The following is an 18,102-nucleotide window of genomic DNA, read 5'->3' on the forward strand; positions in this document are numbered from 1 at the left end:
TCGAGGATTTCAGAGCATGTTACAGGGAATATATTAAGCCTCAGAACGTCTACCACAATGGAAGTATTACCCCCTGGAGAAACTGAGGCACAGAAAAGTGAAGGGACTTACCCCAGGTCACAAGTCTGTGGTAGAGTTGGGAATAGAACCCAGCAGCCCTGATTTCAGTATCCCTTTGCTCTAAAATGCAAACCATACCCCCGGCCTCTACAGCGGTGGATTGACATCAGTGTCACGCAAGCAGAAACCTGAGTTTTTCAAATAAAAGCTCCAACTTAAGGTGGCTAGTTGAAGGTTCAGGTACTATACATCAACCTTCAGGATAGCTGGGTTAGTGCGTATCAGCAAAAACGAGGAGTCCTTGTGGCCCCTTAGAGACTAACACATTACTTTGGGCATAAGCAGTTATATAATTTTCATATAACCCACAAAAGCTTATGCCCAAATAAGTGTTAGTCTCTTAGGTACCACAAGGACTCCTTGTTTATACATCGACCTTGTTAACTACTTACATTCCAGGCAGCAGGTAATTAATTTCCCTTGGACTAATCCAATTTAGTACAAGTGGGAGAAGGGGGCTCCCAAACCTTGAACAGCCCCCACCTCCAGCATTCAGGCAAGGCAGACTTAATCTACTAACTAGCCCCAGCCCTATTTCAGTAGCCAAGCTTTGGTGCTCACATGCAGGGTCAATGGGCAGAATGATCTCCAAGTTCAAAGATGTGCAGCTCAGGGCACCACTCAAACTCAGCACCTCAGGGAATGAAGTGATAGGTGAGTAGAAGCCGATGGGGCAGAATTCTTCCTTACCTCCTTTTGGATCTGCACCGTGAAGTTACTTAAGCCACGGGAGCCAAAGGAGGATGAATGTAAATATATTCAAGGTATCAAAGTATTCAGTTAAACGATCGTTAACACTGCCCTATAATGACAACCTGAAGGAACAGTCTTGACTAGTCACTGCAGGGCAGAGTTAAAGTTGAGCATCTTTACCATAAAACGTTCAAATTTAAGTTTAACCTTCATCTTCATTTTCCTAGGTTTAGAATATTTGGCTCTGGGCTAATTGTGACATCCTTGTGAGGTCCTTTACGCCGATACTTATCCTCAGCCCTAACTCCATTTTAACAGACTTTTTTTTGTGGGGGTGGGGGAAAGAAGATATATGTGGGTTGAGATTTCCAGGTTCATGAGGAGTTAGAAACCCAATTCCCATTAAATCCAAAAGACAGTGGGCATCCAAATCCTAATCTTAAAATTTTAAATTTTATTTTGTGCCAGTGAAAGATGCCAGCCTACTTAGATGAGTGGCCAGTGCCCACCAAGTAACAGAAGGTCTACCCCTCAGATGAGAGAAGGGGAACTGACAGTCTGGGAGATGGAACCAACTGAGAATGGCAAGAGCAACTCAAGGTTCCTGCCCTCCTCTGATGAACCTCAGCCCCTGGAACGCGCAGATTTCTGTCTGCCTGGCCAGCTCTGAATTGCCAACACAGGAGCCATGGTCATTGGTGGTTCTGAAATAGACACGATGTCCTCAGTGCTGCTGGTAATGACCATATATAATAGTGTCTCTTTCAGACCCCTTTTGGGGTGGTCGGGGGGGGGGACGGGACACAATAGGTGTTAAAGCCCCCAAACCTAAGGGATCCCCCAAAGCCTGTCTAAGTTTTGCTTTTCCTCCACTCCCCATAGGAGATTTATTAGGACAGCACTGGCATGGTTTCAATCATGGTTGCTAGTAACGGAAATTCTTAAGAAACAGCACAGTGGGATAGTCCAGTGGACCAGCACATGAGGGTAGGATTTCATGCTAAGGGATGAGACGCTGGATTTCTGAAAGAGGCCTGCCGGAGACCGGTTGTCCCCACTCTGGAAATGGCTACCAAACACCCCACCTCGCAGCTCCAGGCTAGCAAGTCACATTAGATATGGATACAAGGGATCAAACAGGAGCGACACATTTTATTGTTGAAGCAAACAGCAGAAGTTACAGTATATACTTAAATTAAGTGTCAGTGTCTCCAAACAGGAGAGGAACGCACACGTGACAGCAGCCCGTTCCCCACAGTAATGGACCTTCACTCCCACCCACTGACTTCAGACAAACTTCAGACTGTGTCCAGGCCCAGGCCCAGGCCGAGGAGATGCAGTAGTAATTTTGTTAGGCTGTTTCCATACTGTAGTTCAAGGGGCATGGTTCCTCAAATCTTCTCTTACTCCTGGGCTGCATCTGGAGCTCCAGTCGATTTGCTTTGATCACCACCTTTTTTCTTATGCCCCGAAACGATGTCATCGATACGGAGAAGAAGGATGGCAGTCTGGGGAGAAAAATCCCAGGGCTGGGTCAGGAAGAGGACGTGCTGCAGCTTGTGCACCTTGCTGAGGTAGCCAGCTTTCGCTCAGGGCTTGCACGCACTGTATTCCCACCAATTTAACTAATTTGATTCTTAAACCAATTTGCAGTGGTGTAAAAAATACTTGTGCTCAATCCAGGGGAGACCCCACTGAATGCTGCTCTGAGTTACTGCAATGCCTGCTTTTAAATCTGATCAGCAGTCTTTGCTTTCAGTTCTTGGTAGTTTGTACACTTATACCACAGAAGAACAACAGTTAACCCAAGCGCACACACTTCAATCCTGTTGAGTCCCAAAGTACTTCACACCTTACCGCAATGCAGCCACCTCTGCAGTGGAACATGGTAGCTGCTTTAACAGCAAACAGCAACACAACATGGGGGGAAGTACTGAAAATATTGAATCCTAGAATAACTAGGTGGAAGGCATTTAGATACTGGAACTGGCTGGGAGACGAAGCTGATAGGGAAAATGTTTAAAGTTTTCTGGTGATGTGCAGGAAGGGAGAGAGTAACTAGTTTAATCTACCACACCACCAGTCTACTGAACATTCAAATCTTAACCTGTGGGAGAGAGAGGAAAGAGTCGTTTGATCACACCAATCGGTTAACCACGATGCAGGACACACAGTCCTACCAACTGGATCCCAGAGGTATGTTCTTTGACCTGGATTTCTTCGAGACTGTGGCAACATCCAGCCATAGATAGCACGGGCCACAATATCTACCAACCTTGTAGGTATGGAGACACAGTGGCAATTTCTTCCCTTCCCGCACACCATTTCCTGCTCTAGACACTCAAGCACAGAAAGTCAGCAACACAAAATCACTCATCAGTTGTTTCCTTACCTCCACAGCTGTCTTGTAGGTCTGTAATTTGACAGCTAAAGGCTCCCAGATCCCCAGGTCCTTCATGTCCACTAAGGCTCCAGTCTCGCCATTTACTCCCCAAGTCTGACTGCCTTCCTGAGTGTGTTTTGCCTGTAATAAATTGGTAATAAAGTCTCAAAACAACCCACCTTTCTGAAGGAAATCGGAAACACGGATTCACTCAGTTTTCTATGCAAATAGCAAGGAACCATTACAATTTTAAACATGTGTAAGTTTTAAAGGGACAGCCATTTTATTTATATGGAAAACAGCACTGAAACTGCTCTAAACACTAACTAGATTTAGAGAGTCATCAACCGAAGACAAATTAACTCACCAGCTTTGTTATTAAGATCTGAAACTAAGTGTAAATAAAACTCAACATTTATTTCTAAATCTTCTATGTCATTTGCTTAATTTTGGCATACTCACTCAGTTTAGACTTGTCAGTTTCACTTTCAGGTTCTCATGCACTAGCCAAAGCTGCAATATCTGGGTACAAACATTGCAGAGAAATGCAAAATAATCTTCTACTGATTTAACGAACAAAACTTGGAGATTGTGTCTGTATGTATTAGGTTTTGTAAAAAAAAAAAAAAAAAAAACTGTTACAAAGCTGAAATCTAGGTCCCCAACAATCTGACATGCTACCATTACCAAACGATCTTTCATGCTATTTCTACTCGCACAACTAGCTAGGGTTTCCAAAATGAAAATATATTTTAGAGATGCAAAAAAAAAAAAAAAAAAAGAGGAGGCTGATAGTAACTAGCTCTTTGGAGAAGTTTTTCCTGCCAGCTAGTATCCTATGGACTATACCCTTACTCTTAGTGAGGTTAGCATGCGGATGGTACTGGCTCCACAGTTCTGAATCAGTGTTCTTGGAATGACTTCCAGAGCCTGGGCGACTGCACGGTAAGGCCACTGCTCCACTCCTGTCATGACTTTAGACTTTTCTGTCAAAGCGTGAGAAACAGCCATCTCTGCAGCGCCCCCTCCTGGCACCAGCTGAGGATCTACTAGGACATTACGACACACCTGCATGGCATCCTGGAGGTTGCGTTCCACCTCCTGCAAAAAAAGAAAAAGGCAAAGACGTGACAGTTTTGCAGGTTTGCTTATTTAAAGCACAACAGCAGCATGCCAGAGGCTACAGAGCACAGTCAGGCCCATAGAATAAGGCCAATATTAAAAACTGAACCAACATGACATGGCTCCTGTTTACAGGAACACTAAATACTGCTTCAAATTCTCATCCGAGGCAGCAAGGCTTGCAGGTTTAAGCAAGAGATTAGGCACCAGCAGATCTGTGTTCTACTCCCAAATCTGGGAGCCACCAAGTTAGTTCCGTATGTCTTAGACAAGTCAGGTGACCATTATGTGCCTCATTTTACTTCTCTCTGCCAGATACGGGGTCAGGAACGAATCTTCACTCCAATCAGACTGGCATGAATGCACCTTGGGGGGGTGGGAGGGTTCCTTCCTTTGCAGCATGGGGAGTGTTGGGTTCACCTGGGCATACTTCACCTATGCAATTCGCTGCCATTGCAGTGCCCTTGGGCACTGGTGGCAACTTGTTCTCTCCTTATGCCACACATCATTTTTGCCTCCTGAGCACTGAAATGCTTTAGTCTAAGTTTTTGGGCTCAATATAGGGTGAAATTCAATGACCTGTGATACACAGAAAGTGAGACTAGATGATCTAAATGGTCCCTTCTGGCCTTAAACGCTATGAAACGATTTTAACATAAAAGATATATTTGAAAGGTGTTTTAACATCCTTGATGTAAGGTGCTACACAGAAGAAGCTGTCATAGGTGAAGTGCTATTAAAGGCCACACAGATTTCCACTGGTCAATTGTTTACTCTGGGAAATATAGATTTTTGCTTTTCCTATGCAGTGTTTAAGGCTGGAATTCCTTGTAAACCATCAACTCTTCCATTTTTCCAAACCATTTCACATTTGAGAGAGACCCGCTAGCAGTAAATCTTGTCACACAAGATGGCTCTGCATGGCAATGGAAAGCTGCTGGCAATTAGAAAGATGCTATGATGATGAATTAGTAAGCTTCTTTGCAGGGAACTCTGCCTCCTGGCATCAAGAGAAGGACTATCATGCCATAACTTACTGCTAGGATTTCCTTGCTGGCTCCACGCAACATGATAGTGCAGGCCTTAGGGTCTTTGCAATCTGTGATGAAGGTGAAATACTCATCTCCTATTTTCTTAACTTCAAAAAGCCTGGCTCCAGTCCCCACGTCCTCGTCACGCAGCTCATCTGCGCGGCTCACAATACGAGCTCCACAGGCCCTGCCACAAAGGAACAAAACAGAAATCCTTAGCTGTAGTTTGGGTTGCAGTAGAGTGGAGAGGCCCTATATGATCAGGGCCCCACTCTGCTGAGTGTGATACAAACGTGTAGCACAGACAGTCCACGCCCTAAATGTCCAAATTAGTTCGTAAGCTCAAGTGCAACACGCGAATGAGAGTTGGGGGGAGGGACTGAGGTAACAGTGAGAGTCCTGCTGAAATCAACAGTGCTATGCATGTGTGTAAATACTACTCAATGCGAGTGAGGGCTGCGCAACATGGTTCTCAACAACGAAGGTCTGTTCACCTGGCGATTCTGTTGTTGTCTGTTTTCCTCACTCTGCGGATGGCTGTAATGTTGGCTCTGATCAGGTAGTGCTGGGCTAAGTCTGAAACCAAGTTTGCACAGAAATTATTTTACATGGAAGAGTCACCACAAAGAGTTTCTACAGCTGATGATCCGCAGGTTTGGTTTAAGGTTTATCACCACTCTGGAAACCTGCACCAAGGATTATGAAAAGAAAAGAACCTGATGCTCAACACTTCTCCTAGACCAACAGCAAAGAAAAATGTTCCAGTGCTGCTTGGATAGAACTGTATTAGACATTCCAGACTCAGCTCCTCTGTATTCTGCCAGGTTCTTGCTCTCAATAGTGTTAAATCCATTACCAAACCGTGGGTCAAACCCGGAGAAAAGTTAAGCATCCACAGAAGTCACTGGAATCACAGGGGTCAGGTATCAGCTTAAAATAAATCATCCGGTAGGATGCACAGTCTGTATAAGTATCGCAACATCTGACTGACTAACCAGCGGAATCGCAAGCTTCCCAATTAGCATCTGTACAGTGGGAGGGTGGTAGTTATACTAAGCAAGCTACACATCCAGAAAAATTAACAAGTTGGAGATTTCTCTTTTACCCACCCACCCTGACTGTCTACAGAGTGAGAGGGTCTTTAGCACTCCATAAATCTAAGAGCCTGCTTTAATATTTTCTCTCTGAAAGGCAATACTCAGAACTTACCACCACTCTCTCACTTGTTAACACTAAAGGATCATGTTGAAACACAACTACAGTTATATTTGTCCATCACTCCACACAAATCATATACATTACCAGAGATTCCTTTCTCTGTGATGATGAGATCCGGTTTGACCCTTATCAAGTCCTCACAGATCTGCTGAATGTATTCTTCCTCCATTTGCAGGATGCGTGCAAAGTCTTCCTCACGCGTAATTTCAATATCAGTCTGCACAGAAAGAGAATTAAGGGGCTTAGTCTCTTTCTCCGGGGTTTTAACATAAATACAATGCATGTCCCTTAAATAAAACAATCAGACTCCATTTTTCTTGTCCGTTCAACAGGTGCTAAGACAGACTGAACAGAGAAGAGGTGAAAGGAATCGTTAGTACCCAATGAAAACCTGTTGATCCGATGAGTAAACCTTGGTGTAATGTCTTTCCATTAGTGTAGCACCAGAGTATTTCACTGTTACTTAGGATGGGGACACGTTTCTATGTATATTTTACTCATACGTGGCTCTATGCAAGACTTGAGCTGCAAGAAGCCCGGAGAAGCAGAAGAGAACATTCAAAACGCCCTGCCCATTATGGCATCGTTGGCTCTTTTCACCAGCATCATACAAAGACCTGCAGACATCTTTACACAAGACCTGCCTTCAGGGCCGGTGCAAGGATGTTTTGCACCCTAGGCGAAACTTCCACGTTGTGCCCCCACCCTGAGGCCCCCCTCCCCAGCCCTGAGGGCGACCCCCCTTCGCAGTCCCCACCCACCCCACTCTCCGCTCTGATGGCACCCCCCTTCTTCCTCCTCCCGAGCACGCCTTGCTTCGTCTTCTACTGCCCGCGTCTCGCCATGTCTGTGCCAATCAGCTTAGGCACCACAAGCCTGGGAGGTAGGAGAAGAGAAGCAGCCACGGCGTGCTCAGGGAGGAGGCGGGGCAGGGGTGAGCTGGGGCGGGGAGTTCCCCTGCGTGCTGCCTCCCCCTTACTTGCTGCAGATGGCCTTCCCCCGCACTCCCCTGCCCCAGCTCCCTCCGCCTAAATGCTGGCAGTGACCGGGGCAGCTGAAGATCCGGCCGCTGCGGTCGCTACCGAAGAAAATGGCAGCCCCCAAATCCCAGTGCCCTAGGCGACCGCCTAGGTCACCTAAATGGTTGCACTGGCCCTGCCTGCCTTACCTGGCTCTCTCCTTTCTTGTACTCCAGCGAACAGTCCAGAAGCACAATGCGTGGATTCTTGATATAGCGACGCATCCTTGGGTGAGTTACGTCTTTGTTCACCATGATTCCACGCAAGACACAAGAATCTTCGATCATGCCACCTGGAATCTGACAGACACATGCAGGGCATAGGTGAGAGTTATCGAAGAAAATGAGAAGATAAGTAACTCTCCAGATGACTGGGAAACCGATACAAATTTGGCAGATTGTAATCTCTAGCACAAATTTATTTTTAAAATTACAGCAAACAAACCAGTTTATACTTAAGGAGGAATTAGTTGCTTCCACCAAATTGTAAGGCCCTTTAGAAGGCTGAGGAGAGATTCCCAAAGGTATTTAGACACATAATAGGTTCCCACAATTTACAAAAGTGCCTACACAGATTGGGAACCGGACTCCCATTGATTCTCTATGGGAGTTAGGCACTGAACCTACCCAGGTGCTTTCATAAATCCCCCCAGGAGCCTAAATATTGGTGTAAGGCTGGCCCCACTTGTCCTTAAGTTTTAGCCCTATTTCTTCACCGTTCCTCTTGCACACTTTGTTTGACACACTGGCTTATTACCCCTTTTACAGTCCCACGCATTCTTGGAACCAATGTGTGGCTTCTATTTTTGATTGCTGTCCTTTCCCACTACACTGTACAACTGGCTAAGTTTCTACACTTGGATGCCTAATTTTAGACAGCCACTTTTGAAACCTGAATTCCAAAATCAGACTTCTCCTTTTCCAGTAGTGCTTGTCAAACACGTTAGCATCACTAGTCTCCTCTGAAGTGGTTAGCCCCATCACACAGATCAGTAAACGGAGGCACAAAGGGGTCATGTGACCTGCCCCAAGCCACTCAGGAGTAGAACACGGGCACCCCAATGCTCTAGCCACTAGAGGATCAGTTCTCCACTCTACAAGACTGAATACTGGTTCCAATGCCTTTAAATTCAGAATTTAAGAATTACTTTATGAGAGCACAAGCCCGTAAGTGTCTGAGCAGAATGGAAAGCTCTCAGAAGACTATCCCATGAAAATGTGTGTCTGTGCTTTTGAAATCAAATGAATGGGCCTAAAACTGTACCTTGTTTCAGTACTGAAAAGAGAATGTGCACTCTGTCTTAACTACTCGACTTGTTCTGGTCATGGTAGACCACACTAAGGTAACTACGGCAAGCTGGCCTACACTGTGAGTACCTGAGAAGACACAGAAGGCACTACTTACATTCCATTAGTTGTGATACTTTCTTGGAAGTCTGAAAAATCAGATATTCCCCTCTCCCATCAATATTACTTTTTTTCCATTTAGCAAACCTGGTTTCTAAAACTTTGAAATTCATTCCTTCCCCAACTCCATTCCCTTCACTGTGCCACAGCATCAAAGAAGATGAACAAAGTATAATATATTCCCAAGGACTGAGTTCCTGTTAACTTCGCAGCAGCACAACACAAAGCCTTTCCCACAAGGTCCTACATTAACATTATTTAGTATTTACATTATTATAGTGTGTAGCAGCCCCAGTAATGGAAGGGACCCCGTCATGCTAGATGCCGTACACACACAGAGCACACATTGTAGCATCAGAAAATTCCTCTGCCATTAGCAGAGAGATACAGAAAGAAGCGAGGGTCCAAAGCACACTTACCTTTTCTACTTTTGCATAATTCTTGATGTCAATTTCCTTTCTACCATTTTCCTCAAACTCGACAGTCTTGACAGCATCAAGAGCAATGCTGCAGGCCAAGTCAGACCAGTGGCTTATCGCCTTGGTGTTTATAGCACTCTTTATTATATTCAGCATCATCTCTCTGTTGTTCACATCAACTGGAGTGCTAGAGCAAAGAACAAACAGCACACGGGATATTAGTCACAGTACAGAAGGGAAGATTTAGTAAATAACCCAGTCCAGTTCTCTGAAGTTGCAAGACTATTCCCTATAGGGAGTGATCTTCCCCACACTGAGAGATAGTTAAAGATCAGACATGCTTAGCAATAATCAAATTACTGTGGGTCTGCTCAGAGACACTAGCCCGGAGGTATCGCCATTCAAATATCTATTCAATGTACTATGATAATTAACAGACAAACACACAAATACTTGTCTATAACATCCTCCCCCCCAAATAGAGCCATGAGAACTAGGTTTACATTATCATCATTGACACTTGCTAACTTGTGTGGCTACACAAACTGATTTCTGGACCTCCCTTTGAGTTACACTTTGCTGGGCTGAATCACCAGAGTTTCATCTTTACCCAGAATTGCACAGAGAAATAACTCCAAATCCAACCAGCACTGCTTACCTGATTTTGTTCAGACTGCTGATCATATCATCCAGAGCTTTACGATATGCACCAATGATCACAGTTGGATGCATCTGCTGTTCTAGGAAGTGCTCGGCAACAGCCAACATCTCTCCAGCTAAACAAAAAACAAAGACAAGTTAGTGGGAACTGGTGGCACATCAAATAAGGGACACCTAAACCACCTGCTACCTATTTTAGGAGCCTTGTAATCACCGACACATGTCTTCTATATTTAATCATGATCATTTGCTTAAACTAAAATATAAGCTCTTGAGGGCAGCAAATTGCCTTCAGCTGAAGAAGACCAATGGCAATGAGCCTCAGAGCCCAGGTCAACTGACTCAGGCTTGTGGGGCTTGCGCTGTGGGATGAAAAATTGCAGTACAGACATCTGGGCTCAGGCTGGAGCCCGGCCTCTGAAACCTGGTGGGAAGGTCTCAGAGCCCAGGCTTCAGTGAAAGCCCTGCAGCGCAAGCCCGACTCAGTTGACCTGGCCTCAGACTCACTGCCATGTTTGTTTGTTTTTTTCCTGTGTAGACATACCTTTACTTGTATGCAAATGGCCTAGCTCATTTTGGTGATAAAAACCCATCATATTCAGGCTTTCCCTAGCATAAAACTGTTAAGGGGTGCTCTGAGCATGCTCCCTGCATCTCTATCAGCAAATGCAAAATGTGGGTTCCTTAGCAGGAGACTCTCACAAACCCAGCGTGCAAGAGGAAAGAAAATTTTAAGTGACTGCAATGCTTGGAGGCGTAGTGGGGGGGAGGGAGAGAGAAGGAGGTGCCCCTTAGATAGTAACTCCCCAGTGACAAATCGCAAAAAATGTGCACAAAAGCAAAATGCTTAGCCCTTAGCCATCCATCAATCCACATGGCAAGCTGTCCAAAGTTTCCACTTTGTTTGCTGAAGCCAGTCTTAGAGAAAGTGGCTCACAATTAATGAGACAGCATTTGTCAATATCTCACAAATAGAAGAGCTTCAATGTGAATGTTAAAATGAATATCACTTTGCCATAGATGTATTAACCAAAACACAACAAACTTTAGCTGCAATCCCTCCTTGATTTAAAGCATGTCCTCACCAAGGATAATTACAGATGTGGTCCCATCTCCAACCTCCTCATCCTGAGTACGGCTGATCTCTATCATGGATTTTGCAGCTGGGTGCTGGACCTGAATCTGCAGGGAAGAAAACAAAATGAGAACACTTGGTCTAGAATGCAAGGTACTTGTTCACATTTAGTGGGAATGGAAAATCCAAGTCAGTTGTGAGCACAGAAAGGGGTTTCACCCCAGCTTGGCAAAGAATTTTCTTCCCAATACTGAGGCAGAAGATAAAATGATATTTATGTCACATCTCCAGCAGATTTTTAGGCACTAGGAATATTCTTGATATTTAAAAAAAAATCTGCATGGAAAGAGAGCAATGGTTGGTGTCTGTCTCTCTCTTTCTGAAGGCCTCAGTTGGTGAAAGCCAGTAGCCAGTGATGGATGCAACAAACAATTATAACAATAAATTAATGTTGAAGTTACACCAGCCTTGCAAAACCATTATGAAAATGTATTACCCCAAGTGCAAAATAAACCTGTGTTAAGCAAGGATAATGAAAATCAACTAGTGATATTTTACTCATCCCAAGCAAACAGACCAATAGAATTGTGTAAGTTGACTTACCTTTTCAATTAGAACAGAGGTGTCATCCGTAAAACTGTCAGTTATCAGTATTTAATAGAAATTATACAAACTGTAAACGTTCCAAGCCAGGGACCTTGCCTCTAACATGTCAGTAAAACACCTACCACTGTTGACACTACATAAATTAGTGTCATAATGATCAAAGACAAAATTCAGATAATGAGGTAAATTCTATTCTTGGGGGCATATGTGCACTTAAGAGAATTTAACCACAAAATTAGCATTTGTAACTCCAGGATGCAGCCTGGAGAGAGCAGGGAGAGGTACCATTCGGCCCCACAGGACCTCAGTGCTCTCACTCCCCATGGAAAGCTCAGACTTCTGGGCAGCAGGCCCCCTCTCCACTGCTAATCTGCCCACAGTCCAGGTTGTGCACATCCAAGCACTTCTATCCCTGGCTGCCGTCCTGCAAATTGGCCAGCAGCTAGGCTTTCTACATGGAGTGAGGGTGCCAGGGGCCCTCATGGCAAAAAAAGTTACCAATAAATGCCAAGCCTATTGCAAATATCCAGACCAATTAATACTGTATTCAATTGGACAATATTGGTTTTAGGTAAAACTTTTCTATTACAGGACAGTTGTTATGAACAGATTGCTATTAAGCAGAATCTACTGTATAAGGATTTTACAGAATTGTAGGCATTGTTTGGGGTTTGTTTTTTTGCCACCAACATATTTTTGTATAAATATTTCTCATTTGTTAACTCTACTGAAACTTACCCCCTCAGCCAACCACAGTAAAAGAGAAATGATGTAATAGGATCTGAATTTCAAATTGTTAACATTTATTTTGCTTTAAATTTAAGACAACTAAATATTTATTAGCTGCAAGGTAACAAGCTCCAGAGGCAAATCTGTACAAGTGACATATGCATATACCCTGAAACACATTTATGTGCCAAGAATGAGGCTACAAGTGGTTCTGTTATGAGAAAATTAGTAGCAACAGGAACTCAACAAGTTCCTTGTCCATCCTCTGTCTGGGTTGGGAGGATACTGTTTTTAAATACTATATAAGGGCTAGATATGATTATTTTCTAGAGTTGTCCAAATCACTACAAATGTACATTGGCAACGTAATGTGGAAATCACCGAGTACTTGCTTAAGAAAAAAGGTATCAAAACTGAAGACTCACTTCTCTAAGAATAGCATTGCCATCATTGGTCATCACAATTCCACCCATTGGATCCAGAAGCATCTACATTAGAGAAGAGAAACAGTATATAGATTGATCTTTAAGATACATAGCACTTCTAAGCAGAGTCCAGTGCAAAGACTACAACAAAAGCTCTTACCTTCATCATAGCTCTTGGTCCCAAACATGTTCGGATAACGTCAGCAATGGTCTAAAATGAAAGAAAAGTGAGATGATGCAGGAGCTGTTCATAACGAATGTATGTTCTGCCTCCCCCCCTTTTTTTTTTTTAAGCAAAACTCATGAGGAGGGGAAGAGAAAATATCAAGCGATAAGCTACTAAGCTGAATGTTACAGTTTTTGTACCAAAAAGTGACTGATGTTAATATTTAGAGTGTAGGTGAGAGAAAAATTCAATCCTAGTCTGTATTGCCTCAGTTCATTAACCTCTTATTACCAGACCTCTTCGTCACTAAACATGAACTTCGTGTGTTAAAACTCAGTGACGATATATTCTAACTGACAGCATCAAGAGTTAAACATGAAAAGGAAAGGTCTGAAACTCCTATTTCTAATATAACTATAACAGTACTAGTTAGGCAACATTTGACATATACGTAGTAAGGAAAGCATATATAGAGATGGCACACTCTTTAGTTTAAAGCCAGCTAGCGAGCTGGACAAAACTATTGTCCTGCTCATGCATGATTTAATATTGTGATATTAATTGCTGAACAAACGTAAGCAATCCTGAGAGTAGGAAGGCACTACCCATAAATATGCTAATACGTAACTGTCCCTTGTGAAAAGTAAACACCTTCCGCCGAAATATCCAGAATTAGCCAGTGTCAGGAGTAAGATAATGAACTAGATGGACCCTTGGCTATGAAGGTTGCGTCTTTGTGCACAGCCCCACGAAATGTTTCAATACATTCATGCAATTAGCCAGTACTGAGGTAGCTGTATACCAATAGACTAGAGTGTGATGCTACAGAGCTCCTTTTATATACGAGTTACAAAACTCTTTACAAAGAAATAGATAGGACTTAAATAGCCATATATTATTACCTAGATATCACAGATGAGATTATTAATTCCCAGGCACACTGTGCATGTTGCAATAAGGATTAGGTGTGTGGTTTCTACCTTGGAACTGCATGTAAATAACACTGAAGAACTGAACTGATTCAGACTTTGTCTAATGTTTCAATTTTTGCCCTGTACTCTAAAATATGAGGCTACCCATTCTGACTCTAAACTAACTCCTTTTAATCCCTTGGGTCCAGCAGTCAGGATTTCATTAACACACATTCAGTGCTTCAAAATTCTAAATGGGCTTGAATAATCCCTCCAAACTACACAGAAAATGCAGACCTTGTAATTAACACAAGTGACCCAATGATTTTACAGTTCCTTGGATGAAGCAAGAGCAAGATTTAATTAGGCATGACAATATGGCTTAAAGGTTAAAACAACAGCTGCCTCTATTCAGACATCAGGCACAATATTTTAACGTAATCATCTTCTCAGACATCACCCCAAACTACTTGCTAAACAAGGTGTCACGGTTCAGATGTATGCAGCATTCTGGATTAAAGTTTAATTTTTCTTCTACCCCTCCGCCCTTTTTTTTATTACTGACATCACTAGAATAAAAAGTTGTTCTATTCAATTGCACCTGTTATTTTAGCACAGCAAGGGAGTGACTGGCATTTCTTCATTTGAGATTTGTAAAGAAATATCAACAAGTGGACTATAAGAAAGTCAAAGGACCTGCTAAAAATGTTCCAAGCTCATTATGCTTTTGATTTCTAGTTTGCGAACATACTTGGTAGCATAAAACAGTACCTTAGCAGCACTGATGTTTCCAATCTGAACCTTCCTTCCAGACTCACGTTTTGTATTCTGACCTACGCATACAGAAAACAAAAAATAGCAACAGCATGAATATAACTGATCTTGTGAGCTCTTAATGGGAAATCCAATGCTGAGGAGGCAATACTGACAACATATCAACGATGCAATCTTACTCATGCACATGAATTATGGAGCCATGCATTTAAATAAGAGAGTACCCAAGAGGTATAGCCACCAGAATCAACCTGTGCCAACTTCCCCTCTTAATTTAAAAGAATATTAAAAAATAGCAACATTAAAGATTTCTAAGGTCATCTTCATTAATTAAGTCTCATGAGTAGAAAGTATGTTTTCAAATAAGGCAATATATAAGATGTCTTGACTTGTCACCAAAAGAGGGCCAATAGTACTGAAGATTCAAGCGAGTCAATATTCCTGAGAATCTACTATAAAATTACTATATGGTAACTTTATGGTACTCTGAAAAATTATTATTTTAAGGAATTTTTCTACAGCACCATAATAGATAGAACCACATTACAAGCATTAAGTTTCCATACTGCACCTCAATGACCCATAACCTGCCATACATAAAATAGTGTGTATTGATTATACTCATAACCGAGACTAACACCCATATTAGGTGATCTTCTCCTGTCACAAGGGTCTGCCCCAAAGAAACCCCACCCGTATTAAATGTAATGTCATTTATTTATTGCAAGCCCAGCTTGGATAAGCAAGGGATCCTTTTGTGGGGAAGGGGAGAAAACAAAAGTGGAGGTGGGATGGAGAGCTCAATGGTTTGAGCATTAGCCTATTAAACCCAGGGTTGTGAGCTCACTCCTTGAGGGGGCCACTTAGGGATCTGGGGCAAAATCAGTACTTGGTCCTGCCAGTGAAGGCAGGGGGCTGGACTCCATGACCTTTCAAGGCCCCTTCCAGCTTTATGAGAGAGGTATATCTCCATATGAAAAGAGTGAAATAACGGGAAGGAAGGAGTGAAAACTCCCACCCTCAATATTGGGAGGGACTCCAAAAACAGAAATAAACTCAATACAAGCAAGCTACAAAAGAGAATCCCCAAAGGGGGGGGGGGGACTTAGTAGCGTGAGATGGGAGCCCAGATAGGAAGAAATGCCAATGTAGAGAACTACAAAGGGGTAGGGAGACCCCACGGTGGGAGGGGAACATATGAGATACCTCATACAAGAGAGACCACAATGGGAGAGCACCACCAATCTAGTGGGACACACATGAGAAGAGAAAGGCTGTAAAACAAGAAGGGGGAACCTAAACAGGGAGAATATATAGGGGATAACCCCAAGGTGGGAGGAGAAGAGTGGGAGGTTCCCCAAACTGCAGGAGACACAACGGAGACCCAAACGAGAAGAAACCCCAATGAGAGCGGCACTTGGGAGGGTGCGAGGGGGGCACAATATGAGGGAAGATCAGAGGAAACTCGAAAAGGCCGCACAGGCGCCAGAGAACTGACATGGGAGGCGATTGGGGGGGGGCTGGACACAAGGAGCAAGGAAGGAAAGGGGGGGCGGAGGGGGGTTATGGGAAGCGCCGTGGGACGGGGGATGGGGGAGAGGCAGGCACGGGAGACCGACGGGAGGGACCCAGGGATCGCAGGAGACAGTAGGGGGGCGGTATTTGGAGACCCCGAGGGGGGAGTTTCCAGGAGACCCCGGGGGTGGGGGGGGGCGGGGGGTTACGAGAGGCCCCGGTGTCGGGGAGACATAATCTGGGGCGCGCGCCCCCCCTTCACACTCACTGAGCACGAGCACGGGGCGTTGGCCCATCATCCTGGCGGCGGCGCGGAGCAGAGGACCCGGCGCGGAACCTTCTGGACACACGCCGAACAACGCCGCTTCAGCGCGCCGCGTGACACCCTACCCCACCCGCCGCCGCGTCCACCAATCGCCGCCCGAGCCGAACGCCCGGCACCCAATAGGGATACAGGACCTCACGTGTAGGACCCGCCCCGCCACACTTCACCAAAAGCTCGGTTGAGCGGTGACTCCCAGCGCGTGGGGCCTCGATTGGAACTGCCGCTGTTGGGAGAGGAATAGTGCGCATGCGCTTCCAAAAGTCGGGAGACCGCGCCTGCGCGATTATTCGGACGAGGCGATTTCACACATGCGCAGTGCGCAGGGTCGTGGTGAGGCGCATGCGTACAAGCTCCGAGCAGCGGTTGGATGGACGGAGCCGGCGCTGCGTCCGTTGCGCTCGGGTTTCGGCTGTAGAGGCGAGTGGGGAAGAGAGCAGAAAGCGCTAGGCAGCTGGCTCTCGCCGCTGTGGAGGGCCTTAGGAGTCTAAGTCCCTTCCACCGTGGCATGCTGGGAATTGTAGTCTTACTCAGCGGCGCCCTCACAATGAGGCATCATGGGAGTTGTAGTTTGTTAATGAGCCATGTTGGCCCAGATGACCTGTGCTACCATGCACAACATGGGGCCTAGATGCATATTGTCTTTGGGGGCCAGTGCTGTGTTGGATGCCACTCACTGACCACCTCACCCCAGCTGCCCTCCATATGTAGTGCAGCCGGGACTTATAGAGCAAAAACAGCCATTGCCCCTGTAAGAATGAGTTCTTGACTTGTAAATGTGTTTTTTCTCTCTCTTAATGTTAACATAATTATGAAGCAGCCAACGCACATGTTGCCACAGTCCACTGTGGATGGAAATAGAACTGTCTGGTTGTGTGCCAGAGGCCCTATACTTCTATAATCTAATGAAGATTCTCCTTTAGCCTCAAAGCGAAGGACCTGTGAATTTGGAGCAGAGGGTTTGAACTCTAGCCACCTATTTATATCATGTAAATCACCCATATAGCTGCTACTGTAAAGTTCCAAGTGGTCACAGCTTTGTTTCGATATAACATCTCTTTGTATATTCTATTTTTTTCATTTTTAACCACCACAGTTTAAAAAGAAAGAATACAGTATAGGTCTCTAGCTAGCACACGCAGTCAAGAAGAAAGTTACATTCTAGTCTGTGTGTTTCCAACTTCCTTCCTTTAAAATATTCCCTTGGATAACATAGCTCTTTCTTTTCCATAGGCACAAGCTCTGTTCCTCCTTAGATGGAGCCAGAAACAGATGCTCAGGAAGAAAAACAACACTGGAAAAGTATGTTGAATGCATTTCTACTTCAGACACAAGCCAACCTTTAAAGGCTAAATTGGAACTTTTGCAGTGAAATTGACAGAAATGCTCCCTATGCCAAAACATAAGCTCTCTGGGGTAGAGTCCAACTTTTTGTTCTGTATTTGTACAGCTTCTGCCTCCATGAAGTCCTGGTCCATGAGTGAGGCTCCTAGGTTCTATTGCAATAC

The 18,102-nt window shown here is 44.4% G+C and overlaps 1 protein-coding gene across 1 annotated transcript; it reads right to left on the minus strand.

Annotated features, from left to right (window-relative positions):
• Positions 1 to 1,950: 1,950 nt before the first annotated feature.
• On the minus strand, positions 1,951 to 16,686 carry CCT3 (chaperonin containing TCP1 subunit 3). The gene is made up of 14 exons (XM_032792153.2): positions 16,541 to 16,686; positions 14,755 to 14,816; positions 13,067 to 13,117; positions 12,907 to 12,969; positions 11,157 to 11,253; positions 10,070 to 10,187; positions 9,412 to 9,598; positions 7,736 to 7,885; positions 6,652 to 6,784; positions 5,844 to 5,925; positions 5,356 to 5,536; positions 4,052 to 4,297; positions 3,206 to 3,337; positions 1,951 to 2,321 (listed from the first exon to the last, which is right to left on the minus strand). The coding sequence occupies exons 1-14, from the start codon at positions 16,569 to 16,571 to the stop codon at positions 2,217 to 2,219; spliced, it is 1,638 nt and encodes a 545-aa protein (XP_032648044.1). The 5' UTR covers positions 16,572 to 16,686; the 3' UTR covers positions 1,951 to 2,216.
• Positions 16,687 to 18,102: the final 1,416 nt, after the last annotated feature.

The sequence above is a fragment of the Chelonoidis abingdonii genome, chromosome 11 (assembly GCF_003597395.2).
Source record: "Chelonoidis abingdonii isolate Lonesome George chromosome 11, CheloAbing_2.0, whole genome shotgun sequence".
Taxonomy (NCBI): domain Eukaryota; kingdom Metazoa; phylum Chordata; order Testudines; family Testudinidae; genus Chelonoidis; species Chelonoidis abingdonii.

What these genes read in the sequence shown, in the direction of transcription:
- CCT3 (XM_032792153.2), bottom strand. Translation starts at nt 16,571, where the DNA reads ATGATGGGCCAACGCCCCGTGCTCGTGCTCA. An exon ending in GAAACATCAGTGCTGCTAAG is followed by an intron (nt 13,118 to 14,754) that starts GTACTGTTTTAT and finishes CTTTCATTTTAG; the next exon opens with ACCATTGCTGACGTTATCCG. An exon ending in CACAGAGAAAGGAATCTCTG is followed by an intron (nt 5,926 to 6,651) that starts GTAATGTATATG and finishes ACTTGGTTTCAG; the next exon opens with ACTTAGCCCAGCACTACCTG.